General features: G+C 59.3%; 1 protein-coding gene across 1 annotated transcript in view; it reads right to left on the bottom strand.

The window, feature by feature from the left end:
* KIF1A (kinesin family member 1A) overlaps positions 1–16623 on the bottom strand; it is a 107919-nt gene that overhangs the window by 34422 nt on the left and 56874 nt on the right. The window contains exons 19-26 of the mRNA XM_011929570.1: positions 15489–15669; positions 15342–15414; positions 15045–15138; positions 13557–13705; positions 13005–13183; positions 10362–10499; positions 9305–9541; positions 2436–2554 (exon numbers count right to left, since the gene is read on the bottom strand). Coding sequence (XP_011784960.1) covers positions 2436–2554; positions 9305–9541; positions 10362–10499; positions 13005–13183; positions 13557–13705; positions 15045–15138; positions 15342–15414; positions 15489–15669 — 1170 coding nt within the window. The remainder of the gene's footprint in view (positions 1–2435; positions 2555–9304; positions 9542–10361; positions 10500–13004; positions 13184–13556; positions 13706–15044; positions 15139–15341; positions 15415–15488; positions 15670–16623) is intronic.

The raw sequence follows: 16623 nt of genomic DNA, 5'->3' as shown, positions 1-16623 counted from the left end.
AGTCCCTTCTCCACCACCACAGCCATTAGACAGGGAAACAATGAGGCGTCACCTAACATAAAATGACCCAGTTGTAGGATGGCCAGCAGGAGGCCTGGTGACCCAGCCCAGGATAGGAGCACTTCCCAGGCACTGTCCCAGCCTGGTTTCCCAGTATATGACTTGGGAGAGCAGGGGCTGTGGACCTGGGCACACAGACCTGGGCTCAGAGCTGCCGTGCACCTTCCTAACTGGCGACCCTCATCTGAGAGGTGGGGGTACCTCTCAATCCCATAGGGTGCAGGACAAGAGGTAGAGCTTTGCACTGAGATTGAACTCAGGGCCTGGGAAATGGGCAACCTCCACATGGACCCCAAAGGCCCCCTCTGCCCAGGGCAGACCAGGACGGCAGTCGCCCTCACAAGGACATGGGCCGGCCCCACAGCCTCTGGTGCAGCCCCACTCTCAGGGGGTGGCTGTCAGGATGGGGGCCAGTGGGAGGAAGTGATCAGCATGGCTCTGCTCAGCCATCCTGACTACTTGGTGGGAGCTGCTGGCACAAGGCAGGATCGGGAGGACCTGGTGAGGTGGGGGTGGCCCCTCCTGGAGGGGAGAGGGAGGTAATAGGTGTTCCCAGCTTTCCTGAGCATTGCAGCTCCGGTAAACACCCCACCTTGCAGCAGCAGGGCTGGGGCTCTTCCCTGGTGCTCACCCTCACTCCCCAGCTGGGCCCCCAGCTTCTCAGCATGGTGGTATTACAGTGACTGGATGACAAGCAAAGACATGGCCAGTGGGAGGTGCTGTAAACAACATTTAAAAATCATGGGCTAGGCTGGACACGGTGGCTGGCCGGGCGTGGTGGCTCATGCCTGAAATTCCAGCCCTTTGGGAGGCCAAGATGGGCAGATCACTTGAGGTCAGGAGTTCGAGAGCAGCCTGGCCAACATGGTGAAATTCCGTCTCTACTAAAAATACAAAAATTAGCTGGGCGTGGTGGTGTGCGCCTGTAGTCCTAGCTACTCTACTCAACAGGCTGAGGCAGGAGAATCGCTTGAACTGGGAGGCAGAGGTTGCACAGTGAGCTGAGATCGAGCCATTGCACTCCACCCTGGCAACAGAGCAAGACTTCATCAAAAAAAAAAAAAAAAAAAGAAAAGAAAGAAATTATGGGATAAGGAGAATTTGACATCAGAGTCTAATTAACTTCATTAATTAGGTGGGATTACAATCTCCGAAGGCAGCCAGGATAGCGGGCTGGGAGGACCAGACATCTTGCATGTTGTGGGGAATATGAGGTATCTCAGGGTGGAGAATATGAGCCATCTCAGAGTTGGGGGACTTGCCATCTGGGGAGGGGTATGGCCACCTCAGCCTGCTCCAAGTCACTCCTCTGAGCAGCCTCAACTAGGTAGCCAGGAGCCCCCCTGCAGCCACGGATGCACATCCTCTCTGCATCCATCTGCCTGCCTGTCAGTCTGTACTACTCCCTCCCGAGGGTGCCCAGGCAGCCAAGGCCTTTGAGAGGAAAAAGAGTGGTCCCTGGTGAGGGGAGACCTTGGTGGGGGAGCCCGGGGTGGGCTGGGAAGGGAGTGGGACCTTCCCTCATGGCATAAGCCGCCTGTTGCCCTGCAGCTCCCCAGGCAGCCAAGCTCTTTCACATCTGTGTTCTCGAGTACCCTTCAACAATCCTATCAGGTGTGGAGCATTACAATGGATCCCATTTACACGTGAGCAAACCAAGGCTCAGAGGCACTCTGGGGCTGCCCTGGTGCCTCCCGCCATCAGGAGCCGGCCAGGCCTGGGCCGAGCAGTGCCAGTCTCCACCTCCCACAAGGGAGGGGCTTGCATCTTCAGGCCCAGTGTGGAGGTGGACAGGCCTGTGCCTGAGAGACCAGGGAGTGCATCAGGGAACCAGAAGCACCCCAGGGAGGGCTGCCCTGAGCAGGGCCCAGGGGCCAGGGACTGTGCCTCGCAAGCCTTTCCTGGGGCTGCAGAGACAGCCGGGTGGGTGGGATGTGTTGACAGAGAGCACCTGCTCTGCAGAAGGCTGGGGAAGGGATCCAGGTGGTCTTGGGTCCATCTGGGGCTGCCTGATGGGAAGGTGGAGACCCCCAACCAGAGCAGGCTCAGATGGCACTGGGCTCAGCCTGCACGGCCCCCAAGGCACCCCCAGCTGACCCCAGGGAGTCCAGGAGGCCAGAGCCAAGAGCTGGGCAGCAGGGGTTTCCCCTCCAGGGACCACTTGGGGGGCAGCAGCCCCAGGTGCCAGCCCAGGACAGGGTGGAAAAACAGCTTCAGGTTAACCCCAGGGAGAGTGGAGGGCCAGCTGAGGCCAGCTTCCCACTGACCACTACATGATGCCAGAAGGCCCTTCTCAGGTCCCTGCCTCTGCCTGCAAAGGTGAGAGCCAGCCCCAGGGGCTCCAACGCCACACACGGCCTTTGGCCCACACGCACCTGAGATGGCCTGGACGGCCACGCGGAGGAAGCCCTTCACCTCGCCCTTCTCGCTGACGATGGCTACACGGTGCACCAGGGGAACGGGGTACAGCAGGTTGCTCAGGTACACGAAGGCCCTGGGGGGAAGTAGAGGCTGTGGTCATGGGCCACCCCTCCACACGTGTTCCGATGGCGGCGGTGGCAGCATGGCCTGGCTCACGACACAACACGGAGCTGCAAAGCAGAGGGAAGCCGCCGGACAGGACAGCCAGGGCCAGGACAGCAAGAGCGGGCGGGGACAGGCAGGGTGGGCACTCGGAGGAGACAGGAGGTGGAGCGACAGAGAGGAGGACGAGGAATGAGCCGCGGCGAGCAGAGGCACAGCCCAGTTGGGCCCGGACCTGGCTGCCTGAGAAGGGAGCACCCGAGGAGGGAGGTTTCAGCCTGCTTCAAGGAGGACGGGGGCCAGACCAGGACCCAGACCACACTGTGCTGCCCACCCTTTCACACTGGCACTGATGACCAGCATTGCTCTGCCTCCTGCCCACTTCCCAGGGATCCCTGGTGCTCACAGACCCCACAGAACCCCTTCCCTGAACAGAAACTCAGCAGGTGGGAGCTCCAAGGTGAGTTGGCCAAGATGAGGCACCCCTAGTCCAGGGCCCAGGGAAGTGCTGAATGGAGCCCTGAGGACACCCCCAGGGCCATGGTGCAACCCAGACCACCAAGACCCCTCCTTTCCCAAGACCAGCCTAGGCAGAGACCACGAGCAACGACGGTCGCCAGATAGCTGCTGCGTTCCCTGTGCTGACCAATACCTGGGCAGCTGGGAAGACAGAGAGGACCCTGGAAGACCCCACGCCACCCAGCCAGGGGGAAGGATACCCTGCTTCCTGCTGCAGGCAGGTGTGGCTCTGAGCACCGTGACCTCTGGCATGGGAAAGGGCTGTGCCTGGGGCCCTCAATTCCAGAGCAGATACTGATGAGGGGTTGAGTGAGACTCAGTGGGCTGTGAATGTCCAACACCTCTCTCAGGTGGGCTCCTGACCTTGCTCCCTCCACCCCCTAACCCTCCTGACTCCCCTGCAGCAGCAAGTGGAAACCAGCAGCACCGTGGCCTCTCCTACTCATCAAATCCATCAGTTCCACCTCAAAAGTCTTCAAGAAACCCCCTCAACTGCCCCATCACCACCAGCCGCCCTGCCATGGCCTCCACAGCAGCCAGAAAGGTCTCAAGGCACCAGTCAGACATCCTCCCATGCCTTTGGTGACACCCAAGCTCCTTTCAGGGCGTCCATGCCCCACGTGGCCCTGGGGGTCCAGGCCCTGCCTCCCCATCACAGTCAAGCTCAGCCTTGTGGCCCATGGGTCCACGGACGCCCCGGGCATTTCTGCTCCCAATGCAGAAGCCCCACCCTCCATCTCATCGGCTGCCTCAACCCTCCTCAGAGGCCCCAGCATCCCAGCAACTGTCAGGACCTTCCCCTTGGCCGTCTCGTTCATTCTGACTTTACACATCCCCATGGAACCTCCCTTGCTTTCTGAGTGGCTCTGCTAAACTGAGACCTGACCACTGCCCTCGCCGCAAAATGGCCCAGGCAAGGCTTGTAGTAGGAAAAGGGTTTCGCTGAGCTCCAGGGGCCTGAAAGTCTCCTCAGTCCTCCCTCCTGGGGTAAAAGAAGCCCCTGGTGGTTTCTTGGGCCCTCTCCCCAGCACAACACACCCTCTGAAGATGCCCCCCAAGAAGCGAGTGCTCCATATCCACGAAGCCCATCAGGGAGGGACCTGTTACCCACAGGGCTGCAGGTGGCTCTGCCGGACTTGAGTGTTGGGGCTGGGGTTCCACTGACCTGGGCCACCCACCCAGGTTGTGTCCAGAAGCGCCCATGGAAACTCACCCTGGCCCTAGTCACCAGAGGACGTTGAGGCCCACAGGGTGGGGGCCCTCCCCGGAGTCCTGTGGGGTGCCCTACAGGCAGGGACTCACCAGCATCCCCTTGGGAGGGGGGCGGCAATGCCTTCCCTCCCCAGGGCACCCCGGGCTCCTGGACGAGGGTCTCTGCTTGACAGTGGGGGTGGGAAAAGGGGCTGCTACAAACTGAGCAAAGCTAAGATGTCCAGGAGCAGGGGGTGGGGAGAGCCAGGACTTGGGCCACCAGACAGCACAGGCTCTTCCCAGTGGCTGGCGCATCACACTGAGGGAGACGTAAGGAGACCAGGCGGGACAGCCTACGCTGCCAGGCTCTGAGCCAGCGCCTGCCCTCCAGCCCCCACCCACCCCACCCTTTCCCAGAGCCAGTACCCACTGCAAAAATCCCAGGGTTGGAGGGCAGAAGGGCACTGAGGATGAAGAGACTGCCCCACCCCCACCCCACTCTGCAGGGAGCCCACAGGGCGGCCCTCAGAGAGGGGGCGAGACTGGGGACCACTCCACTGCGGGCCAGGTGAGGACACTCAGGCGCGGGGTCCCTGAATCCATTGGCACAGCCTCACAGGAAGGAGAGGCTATAGCTGTCCAGGGCCACCCAGACAGGGTCAGACACGACCTCTCCTACCCCAAAGACCCCTCGCCAGAGCTGCCTTCCCAGAAGCTTAGGGCAACTCCGCAGGGGCTGCTGGCAGTGAGCAGAGCCCTGGGCTCTGGGGCCATCCACATGTGCCACTCATGGCACCACAAAGGTGACCCACAAACCTGAGCTCCCCAGGACCATACCCAGAGGGAGAAGACTTCGGCACCTGAGTGAGGGAAGGGGCCACCCCCTCCCCACTCCTAGCTCTCAGGGTCTCACCTGACCCCCTCCTCACCCTCCCCCACTGCCCTGAAAGGCCAGGTCCATGGGGGTCTGAGGCCGTGCACAGACAGGTAAACTGAGGCAGGGGCCAGGCCCGTCCCAAGTCACATGGTGAGACTGCAGCAGGCAGGCCCCTTCCTGGCTGTCTCCACAGGGCCTCCCTGCAGAACAAATGCTGTGTGGAACTGACTCTGAGGGGACGCCTTCTGCCATGTTGCCAACCGTGGGCTCAGGCACCAGCAGCACAGCACAGATGCGAGTGCCCCACAAATCAGACAGGGGCTGGGCTCAAGGAGGCCCAAGTCCCTCACAGCCCCAGGCTCAGATCATCCCATTGTGAAGCAACATGGCAGAAATCACAGCAGCCAGCATCTGTAGAAGCACCCGAGGGGCCAAGCACCGTGGTGAGCACACAGGGCCTTTTGTTCTTCCGTCTCTTGGGAGGCAGTGCACCCCCATCTCCTCGCCAGGCCACGTCCTAATAAACAGCCATCTCAACTCAACCAGCTGCACCCTTCTTTCTTGGAGATGCACAAAATCCACCCAGGGTCTCAGCACATTAGAACGATGAAGTATGGTACTTATACCCCATCGCACAGAGGCAGAGCCTGAGGCACAGAGATTAAGGAAGTGGCCAGGGCCTGGCAGCGAGGGCCTGCGCGGGACTCCTCTCCAGCTCAACTGTGTGAACACCAAGCTCCACCGCCTACTTCTAGGGCCAGGGCTGGCTTCCATGGGCACTTCCCCAGCCACTCTGAGTGGGCAATTCACCTGCGCACCTGCTTAGTCATCACAGCTGATTAATTCAACAGATTGACTGTTTCATGCTTTTTCAGATTGTCCTCATGCTGGGAGCTGGGGGGACCCAGACACTGCAGCACCACAGACTACTGCTGCTTTCAAACAGATGGGCAAGATGCAGCCCCGACCGTGCCCCAAAGGTGGGGACTGCTGGGGGTGGGGCCCCGAGGGACATCCAGGTGGAGGTTATACAATGAAAAGGGCTCCTGGGGTCCAAATGCTCCCCGATCTCTACTGCACCCTGTGAGCATCCTCATGGCACTGACCCAGGCCCCAGGCCACCAGGGAGACACGTGGATCTGGCTGTGGCTCTAGTGTCGGGTGTTCTCCTCTCCCCACGGCCCGTCCCTGTCTGCCTGGCTTGGTGATAGACTTGTTCAGCCAGAAGGGACCTCTGGGGCCCGGAATCCACTGCCCCAGTGGCAGCACCAGCCTCAAGAGAGCTGTGAGCTGGGCCTGGAAGGTGCCCCCCTACTCTGTGAAGAGACCATGCCAACCAATGCACCCGAAGTGTGAGGCGATGGGGCAGAGCGCTGGTGCCTGGCATCTTGCAGCCTGGCATCTCTGCCCAGTGGAGACACCCTCCCAGGCGACAGGCCTGGGCAGGCCATGCCCCTGACCTGCCCTCCAGGTGCCAGAAATAACCTGACATGTTGGGAGCCAGAACATAGCCCAGGCCTGTCCCTACCTGCCGCAGACACACCCAACGCACAGAGAGTGGCTCTCAGGATCTCAGGCCGAGAAACGCCATCCACAGCCATGCTGCAAATACCAAGATAGAGGGGCCCCAGCCCACCGAGAGCACCATGTGGGACCCAAGGGAGTGGCGTGGTCTCGCCAGCCCAGGGGGCAGGCACAGAGCTGACCCTGAGTAAAGCCCTTGAACCGAAGCAACATTTATTGACCCAGCCCTAGACACCTGCGCTCCCTTCCCAGGCCTGCTCCCCTCCCAGGGACCCTCATCCCAGGCAGTCAGCCTCTCGCCCTGCTCTCTCTGCAGCTCCTGTGCCCACCCACCCTTCCCGTGTTTCCTACCCCTCCTGTGCCAGGGGAAATCAGAGACCCAGGCCCACTCCTGTTGGAATATTGGCAGTGGTCACCAACTCAACTGCCTCCCCAGGTTACCTGGTGCCCCAGACTGCCAGAGGCAGAGGCCCCTGGGGGCTGACCCTAGCCTTGGGTGAGGAGCCCCAGTGTGGAACACAGGAGGCCAGTGCTGGATGGGCCTTCTGCAGAGGCCGAGGTACCTTGAAGCAGACTGAAACCCAGCCCGAAAGAGGCGGCAGCAGAGGCAGACAGAGCGAGGGCTGAGTGTGGCGGGAGGGAGGGAGGAGGCAGGCGCTAACCACAGATTGGTGAGGTGCAAAGACGCATGCTGGGACCCAGGGAAGCCTTTCCAGAGGGGACAAGAGTGGGTGCCCCAATTTCGCTGAAGCTTTGGAGAGAGAGCCAGCAGCTACCAGAAGGTTAAAGGAAAATCAACGAGGGGCCTTCCCAAGGCTGGGCCTGCACAGCTGCTGCGTGGGAGAAGCCAATTCTTGCCAAACCAAAAAGATCAAGATGGTTCCAAATGAAGCCCTTCACAGACCACCCCGCAATATGGGGGCCAGGTCTCTCTTTGATGACTTTTGTTTGGTTTGGTAGTTTTATAAAATCTCAAATCCACAAAAGGGGAAAAAAATGTTGGAAGGACCCAGCTCTTTCTGGCTGAGACTGCGAGAGCCCCACCCCACTTCTCCTGTTGTCCTTGTCCCCCTGTGCGTCCTGATCCCTCACCTACCTGACACCCGGAGCCACTCCTGGGGCCCAGCAGGTGCAGGGGCCTGGCCCTACAGCCCGGGGCTTTCTGAGAGAGGCCTGCATGGAACTGGCCTTGGGGTCCACTGCTCCCTCTTGGGCCCTGCAGAGTGGGAAGTACAGGCCCAGAGCATCTCGGAGGGAGGGTGCCACAAGTTTTTATCTGGTGGGCCAGCTTATCTCACCTTACAGCCTAGTAACACTCACGGAAAATTAATCAGAATAAATCCACGGCCTGGGCCCGTGGGGACCTGCTGTCTTCCAAGAGGGAGGGTGAGGCTTTCCTTCTACCATTTCCACCCAAGGACAGAGTAAAGCTCGTGCAATCTCTGTGATCTGGGGCCACCCTTAGCCTTCAGCTGTCAGCACAGCTGCTCCAAGCTTAAGACTGCTGAAAACTTCCACTGGCCTAGCCCAGGGAAGCAATCTTAATCTCCAAAAAAGGTTGTTATTAAGAATTATCTTATGACATTCATATATGAAAAATATACAAATTCGGCTGTTTCCTGAGCTGACTTTCTGACTACTACAGCCAGGTTTCTAGATCTTTCCTTCACCTGACTTCCCTTCCATGATAACAGGAAGGCAGTTGGATTTGCCAAATCTGCTAGAAGGGTGGGACGCCTGCTCCCTGGGTCTGGGCTTCCCCAGCCTCCATTCTGTCTCCCAACCGTGGTCTCATCGATTTGGGCAACGTGATAACTAGCTTCTCTCTGCAAAGGGCACGTTCCGTGAGGGCACTGGGTCACATGTCCCCGTCTCTGGCCATGACAACCTAGGAGGCTGGGAGGGATGCAGTCGTCCTCACCTTTAGACAGGCATGGTTTGCCCAGGCCCCACCGCTTCAGAGGGAGATGGGAGGGTGAGCAGTTGCCTCCCACTCCTAAAAGAAAGGCCTTCCCTGGCCTCAGGATGGCTGCCTCTGGGTTCAGCTCCTTTCCCCACAGAGAGTGGAGAGCACTGAGAGCAGCCGGGAGCCTCTGTCTCTTCTGGAAGACAGCTGAGCTGGGGTGAGGCTGCCTGCCCTAGGACAGTGTTGATTCCCAGGAGAATGACAGAACGGGCATCCAGCTTGGGGGTGGCTGGCCCTCACCTATCAAATGCCCCTCGGGCCCTGCACTGGGACTTTCAGGGAGGAACTCGGCCATTGGGTGCCTGAGGCACCCTGGGGTTCCTACGGCCTCTCTGCAGAAATAGTCCCACCTGCCTGGGGCCACAGCTGCAAGCTCCGGGGTGCACTACTTCTTCTGTACCTGGAACCCGGACTCTTCCCTGCTGGCCCAAAGCGACCGTCTCCAGGATGGGTGAGCAGCCCCACTGCAAGGATGCAGGGCCCGGGGGCCTTGGGTGCTCTCCTCAGGAGGCCAGCCCCTCCACCTGCTTCACCTGCCCTGGGAGGGCCCGGGCCAGGCCCCAGCGGTCCATCTGTGCCCGCAGCAGTGCTCCTGTGCAAAAGAGCTGGGTCCTCCCCAGCATGCTCTCCTCGACCTCACCAACCTTCCTACTAAACTGAACAGGGGGGGCCGGTCGTAAAACGGGTCCCGGCCGTCGCACAGCTCGTGCTCCGGAAAGACGTCGTCCTCCAGGTCCTCCTCCTCCTCCTCCTCCTCCTCCTCCTCCCCCACGCTCTGCTCCTCGGCAGGCTCGGTGGCGTCGGAGTCGGGGCTCGAGAAGGTGGGGGAGGGGGTGAGAGCAGCCATGCGCTCGCTCATGCATGTGTTGAGAAGAGGGTAGCTGTTGCAGCCAGAGATGGCTGAACTGAGGTTAGTGCGACAAGACAGAGAGAAGTTAACACCAGCGACTCGCAGGGACGAACAGGGGCTGGGGCCGGGGCTGGGGGGAACTTCTGTTTAAAACCAAAACCAAAACCAAACACACAGACCATTGAGAATGCTGCTTTAAAAGACAAGAGAACAAAAACTGTGCCCCCAGTCTTGGAAAGAAATCACATGTATGGCCAGCAGGCAGGTTCCGGAAAGTTCCGGAGGACACCTGCAGGTGGGACTGAGAACAGGGGTCTCGGCTGGGAGTGGCTGAGGCCATATGAGGACCTCGAGAGTTTGGCCACTTTGAGGCGTCAGAATGCCACAGTCCCATGGGGTGAAGGGGGCTGGGTGCAGACCCCAGACTGGGAGACCAGGGAAGGAGGCAGTCGTCTCTAAGGCTTGGATGACACAGCCCTGCCTCCATGTTCCCACCCTCAGGGCCACCAGGTCACCTGGAGAGTTTGCTTGGGAGCCTCACATATTCACACACATGGACGCATGGGTTCTGGCGGCTACAGCCCTGTAGTGGATTTGGGTGGCAGTGCCAAGACACCATCCCACGTCCCGTGAAATAATAGGTCCTGTGGTGTGTGGAGAGGAATGGCTGGGAGGAACCTCAGGCCAGAGAGGACAGGGCTGGAAGTCTGGGGCTGGAAAAGCACCTGTCAGGGCCGCTCCTTGTGTCAGGCCAGGGCCCACTCCTACCCCCCCACTGCCATCTCTCTCTCTCAATCTCTCATTCTCTCTCTATCTCTCTCTCTCTGCCAAGGAAGGGAGGAGGTTCCCACCTGCCCACCAGCCGGAACCAGGGGAAGCGGTCATAGAAGGGGTCTCCGCCGGTCACCACGTTGTCACAGTCCTCGATGACACTGGAGGGCACCTCTGCAGCGCGGTCGTACATCTCCCGCATCAGGTCCAGGCGCTGCCTGCAGGGACGGCAGGGGTCAATGTGGACCCAGGCCCCGCATTCAGCAGTTGGCACTACACACCCTTATCTCCTGGGGATAATGGACTCAGCCCAGCTCCGGCTACAACATCCAGCTCAGGGTCATCAAGGTTCAGAGGGCTTGCTAGACAGACCCCCTCTGTGACCCTTGGAGCTGGTCAGCCACAGGTAACACACTCAGTTAAGCATGCAAGGTCACCAACAGCTCCTCCCAAACTCCCTCCAGGGGGTGGGCCAGGGAACAAGCAGTGGGGGGCTCGAGGGCCTGGCAGCACTGGGCTGCTGGAAAGTCGTCAGAGACGCAGGAAGAGAATGCAAGTGAAGCTCAGAAAGGAGGATCAGGCCACAGAGGCCCAAGAGCTCAAGGAATAAAGGGCAAACTGGAGGTAGGGACACAGAAGACAGAGAAAATAGCCTAAAAATTATTATTATTGAGGGAGCACTCCCCTCAAATGTTGTGGAAGGAAAGAAAAGCAATCATTGTGCCCCTAGGTCTCAGGTATAAGAGAAACCACATCAACAGTGGCTGCCCGTCCTTCCAAAAGCCACGTAACCTGGGAGAACAGGGGAGAAGAGTGAGGAACGTGAGTGTGGGAGTGTACGCTGCATATATATGCACATCGTCATGAATGCTTCTTAGTGTGTGTGTGTTTGCATGAATGTGTATGTGTGCATGAGTACATTAATCATATTTTTATTTTCTGTACTTGTGATGTTTTGATATCCTTGGGGAGCACTGCAGGCTGGGGAGAGCTGCCCAGGTCCTGCTAATTCCTAGAGACAGTCAGCAACTTGCCATCACCCCTGCCTTTCCTACACAAACCAACCAATCCCAAGTCTGTACCCCAGCCACCTCCTTTCTCTAACTTTTTCACACACCAGACCAATATTCCCCCTGGCCTAAATCACCCAGGGTCAGGTACCTAACAACCAGGGACAGCCCTATGCCCCAGAGCTCTGCAGAACTATTCAAACTAGCCAAGCCTCAGCAGTCTCCTTGCCCTGCCTGGCCTTTCCCACAACCCCAGGCTGTGTCCTGGGCCTTCTCCCACTCCTTTCTGCCTCCCAATGGGCCCTGGTGCCTCCCTGTGTAGCCCTGCAGGACAGGGCATGCCATGCTCTGCTTTCCAGGGGCCTGTGAGTGACATTCAACTCCTCCACTGTTGGTGCTGACCTCACAGGGTGACTCAGTCACCCCCATAACTTAAGGCCTGGCTGGGCGCAGTGGCTCACACCTATAATGCTAGTATTTTCGGAGGCCAAGGTGCAAGGATTGGTTGAGGCCAGGAGTTAGAGGTCAGCCTGCGCAACAGAGCGAGACCTCATTTCTACCACAAAAAGAAATCAAAAATTAGCTGGGTGTCATGGCGCACTCCACACCTGTGGTCCCAGCTACTTGGGAGGCTGAGGTGGAACAATCACTTGTGCCCAGGAGTTCGAGCTGCAGCGAGCTGTGATCACACCACTGCACTCCAGTCTGAGCAACAGAGCACGGCCTTGTCTCTTAAAGAAAAAAAAAAAAATTAAGGCTCAAGACAAATCAGAGTGAGCATGTGGGGACAGCAGAGGCCGAGCTTTAGGAAGGACACGAGCTCACAATGGGCACAAAGGGGCACAGCCCAGGCTTCCTCCTCGCCACCCCCGCCTTAGCTCCTCCTCCACCTTCCACTGGGCTCAGCTAAGGGATCCACCTCCCAGCAGCTTCCTGAATGGAGGAGCAAGGGGACACTCCTTCCGCCCCCCACCACCTCTCCCAGCCCCTCTGGGGAGCCACCCATCAGGCCCTGCTGTACCCGCTCTGGGTGCTCCGCCAGCCTGTTCTGTCGGTGCCATAGCCTGCCCTCCCCTCCACTGCACCATCCTGACCCCTGTGGGCCTAGGGAGCATTCCCCTCATCTGTCCTTTCCTCTGAAAGAACACACCCAAATCTATGTTTATGTATGATAAATCTATGTCTATGTATGATAAATCTACGTCTATGTGTGATAACTCTACGTCTATGTGTGATAAATCTACGTCTACGTGTGATAAATCTACGTCTACGTGTGATAAATCTGTGTCTACATGTGATAAATCTGTGTCTACGTGTGATAAATCTACGTCTACGTGTGATAAATCTATGTCTATGTGTGATAAATCTATGTTTATGTATGATAAATCTATGTCTCTGTATGATAAATCTATGTCTATGTGTGATAAATCTATGTTTATGTGTGATAAATCTATGTTTATGTGTGATAAGTCTATGTTTATGTATGATAAATCTATGTTTATGGTAGTAAAAGCACTGGTAGTAAAAGAATGAGGATTCTACAAGGCTGAACTCTATCCACAATTTTCTTCTGATTTAAAAAAAATTGGAACAGGAGGAAAAGCGGTGTCTGCAGGTACTCGCTGCGAAGCCTGTGCCCACCACCGCTCCTGTGGCCTCAGCCCTGCCCAGGAGGACCCTCCCACCGTCCACCCAGCAGCCCTCCAGCCACACCTGAGCTTCTCCAGCGTCCAGTAGTGGGTGGCCCCATTCTTCTGGTCCTGGACCTCCACGGCCACAATCGTGCGGGGGAAGGGCCGCGTCTCTCGGTCTTTGGCGGCCTCTGGGGGCAGCAGGTCGGGTGGCAGAGGGGAGTAGAGTGTGTCCGTCAGGAGGACAAACTGGAATTGTACCTGTGATGGGGGAAGATGACCACTCATCAGCTCCTTGGGGGACAGGGTGCCAGGTCCCCAGAAAGGTTTCCTTCCCACCTTCTGGAGATTTCAGCTGCCTGCCCCACAGTGGTTCACTGGAACCTTCCAGACAGCCGCCAGAGGGGACCACCTGCTTTCTGCCTGCCCACCCGGCCTCCGCCTCCCGTGAGCAGGGCAGCCAATTCCCACCTGGCCAGTCCTGGGCTCCCTCACCGCCCACCCTTCTGGGGGGCCCAGGTCACCCCCAGGGCTGGCAGACAGCCAAGCGCTGAGTCCCAAGCAGCTGGCCCCGTCCTGAGTGAGATGACGCACTCTCTCCAACAGGAAATGGTGCAGCCAGTGGGCAGCCCACCTTCTTTTTCAGCTCCACACTGATGGCATTGGCCTCCTTGAGGAAGATAGCGTTGCCCCACAGCAGGTCCCGCAGAGACGTAAACTGGTACCACTTCCACTTCCGGAAGGCCCAGAGCGCCAGCTCGCACTCCCGTTCCGTCCACTGGACTGTGGGGAGAGGTCACAGGTGGTCACTGCAGGAAGGCCACGACCCTGCCCACCATGCCCCACCCTCTGGAAGGTCCGTCTGGTCAGCCACTCCACGGGGCTGCCTAAGCTGACCCTGTGCTCTGTGTACATCACGGCCGGGTGGTCATCAGGTGAAAAGATGGAAGGCCGGGAGGTTACTCCCCCTGTAGTCACTGAGGCTGGAGGTGGACGGGCCCCTCTCTCCCCAGGCTTCCTCCCGCTCTGGGCCTGGGCTGGGAGAGCTCTGTGCTTGGCCCCGCCGTCTCACACTGACGATTTGGGTACACAGAAAGAAGAAACCGGCAGAGAGCTCTGTCACGGTAGGTAACAGGAAAAGCTCTGCGTGCCCCAAAGGAGAGGCCGCCGTGAGCAGCCTTGTAAGTCAGGCTGAAGATGAGAGTGGCTAGGGAGCAGCACTATCAATGACAGCCACGTGCCATCCGGGGCCAGCAGTGGGGAGCAGGACCCACAGGAGAGGAGGCAGGAGGGCAGGCCAGGTCCTCCCAGGCGGCGCTGGCCCGCACACCCTCTCCCCGCCCATGCCCTGTCTGTCCACTGGGCCCTTGAGAGAAGGACAAGCAGGGACACAAGGAGGGACTTGTCCTTGTGCTGAGGCCCCACCTCTCCTCCCAACACAGCACTACGTGCCTTTGGCTGCCCCCAGTCGGGCGCGCCTGAGCTTTGCAGTGGGAGGGAGCCTCGCTGGGTAAATGAGGCCACACAGGGGAAGAGGCCAAGGTCATGCCAGCACAAAGCTGCCAACCGGCTGGCCAGAGGCCGAGATGGGCACAAACCCCTCCCCACCTGCATGTGGGTCACCGCTGCCCACAGCTGTGGGAGGTCAGCCGGGTTGGCCCCCTGAACACATGCTCACTAAGGGAATCCTGAGGTGATGTGCACAGTGGACTCTTCCTCCGGGACCCCATGAGCCTTGTGGTCAGCAGGACGGGAAGAGTGGACGCCTATGAGCATGGTGAGCTCCTACCAGCCCCATTCCCCATCAACATCCAGACACTCCTGTCAGAGGCAACATGTGTGTGCACACGTGTGTATGTGTGTGCATGTGAATGTGTGCCTGTGTGTACACACGCAAGTGTGTGTGTGCGCAGAGCTGCTTGCTAGCTGTGGCACAGTCTCCCTGCTCCCCAAATCCTGCTTTCACGGTGCTTCCAGGGCAAGGGGGTCTCTCCCTAAAGAGACAGGTCCAGACCCCAGTGCAAAAGGGCTGACCAGTGACCTCCAGGGAGGGGCCCAGGGCTGCCCACCTCCATGCTGAGACACTCCTGACATAGCAGGTGCTGGCCCAGTGACCCCTCACCTTCATCCTCGGGCTCCTCTTCCTCCTCGTTCACCTCCGGGTAGTACCTGGAGTCCATCTGCTTCTGCAGAGCCTCTAGCTTGCTCTCGTAGTCCTGCAGAAAGCAAGGCCTGTGACTCCACTACAGCCCTACCTGCCTGGGCCTCTCGCACTATGCCTAGACAGTGGGCCTCACCACATCCCACCGTTCGTATGCAAGAGATGGGGCCAGGCAAGCAGGGAGTGGGGGCATGGGAGGACAGGCGTCCTCTGGTGTGGGTGGCGGCTCGGCAGGGAGGGCAGGGCCACGTCACTCACCAGCCGCTGCTGCTCCAGCAGGTAAGTGGCCTCCTCCCGCTCGCGGCGGTACTGGTCCTCCAGTTCCTGGAGCCTGCAATGGAGCATTGGGGTGAGCACGGGAGGGCAGGAGGGGCAGCAGGCAGACGGGGGTGTCCTCCGCCTCACCTCTGTTCCATCTCCTGCTTCATGTCGATGCCCTGCTTCTCCAGCAGCTCACGCTGGGCGAAGGCCCAGTCCACAGGCTCAGCTGGCGTCTCCGCACAGGGCGTACGCTCACGCTCCTGCCGGGCCTGCTCGGGGTGGTTGAACCGGAACACGTGGCTCTTACCCATGATGATGCGGTTTCCTGGGGGACCAAAGGACAGGTGGCCTTGGGGGACCTTCAGGTCTCTGATGGTCTCAAGTGCGGAGACATGAGGAGAAGGAGGAATGGGTGCAGGCACCCCACCATCCCCAGCTCCCAGCCACTCCTTCTCCAGCCCTTGCTGGGACCTGAACGTGTCTCCTCACTCTCCCCATAAATCCACCCTTGGCCGCTCTCTACTCAGCAGCTGGTGACATTTGCAAACCACAGATGTGGGGCCTCTGCTGTGCTCCAGTGTCCCCGCCCCTCCCCAGGCCAGCCTTGCACTTGCCTCCTGCCCCCAAGCCCCCGTGCACACAGCCAGGACCCTCCCTCTCACATCCAGTCTGGGGCTGGTGCCCCCCATGGCTGGGCTTGGGCCCTCCACAGAGCACTGCTGCAGGGCACAGGACCCTTCCCTTCTATCTGTCTTCCCCACTAGACTGGAAGCAGGGCTGGGGCACGTCTCCTGTGCCCAGGGCCAGCGTTCAGGGTCCAGAGTCAAGAGACCACAAGAAGGAAGCAGGGGTGGCAGCTAGCAGGCACAGGTGGCTGCAGAGCCTCAGCATCGGGGCCTCCAAGGTATGGGCATCAGTCCAGCCCCTCCTACCCCGGCACCCGACTGGACCCCACTCAGGGCTGCCTCATCTGCAGGGCCCTCCAGGGCAGCACTCACTGTCTTGGGACAGCCCTGCGTGCAGGGGCTCTCTTTGGATAGGCTAGTTTCCCTCTGACTTTCCCTGGGAGCTGTAGCTCTGTCTCGGGGCTCCATAGAGCCGGCTCTGCCCTGCCTCCCACCCAGGTGGCCTGTGCCTGCAGGTCTGTCCTCCCTCAGCGCCTCCTTGTTGGCCGCTCTCAGCTGGCCACTTCCTCTGTCCTCCCTGTCCACAGGCCGTGTGCAACTCACCTTGGACACTGGGAGGGAAACACCAAGCTAAGGCCTCTCTTAGCCTAGGC

Source organism: Colobus angolensis, unplaced genomic scaffold (assembly GCF_000951035.1).
Source record: "Colobus angolensis palliatus isolate OR3802 unplaced genomic scaffold, Cang.pa_1.0 Scaffold82, whole genome shotgun sequence".
Taxonomy (NCBI): Eukaryota; Metazoa; Chordata; class Mammalia; order Primates; family Cercopithecidae; genus Colobus; species Colobus angolensis.
The sequence above is the reverse complement of the archived record's forward strand: the minus strand, read 5'-3'. Positions and strand labels throughout refer to the sequence as shown.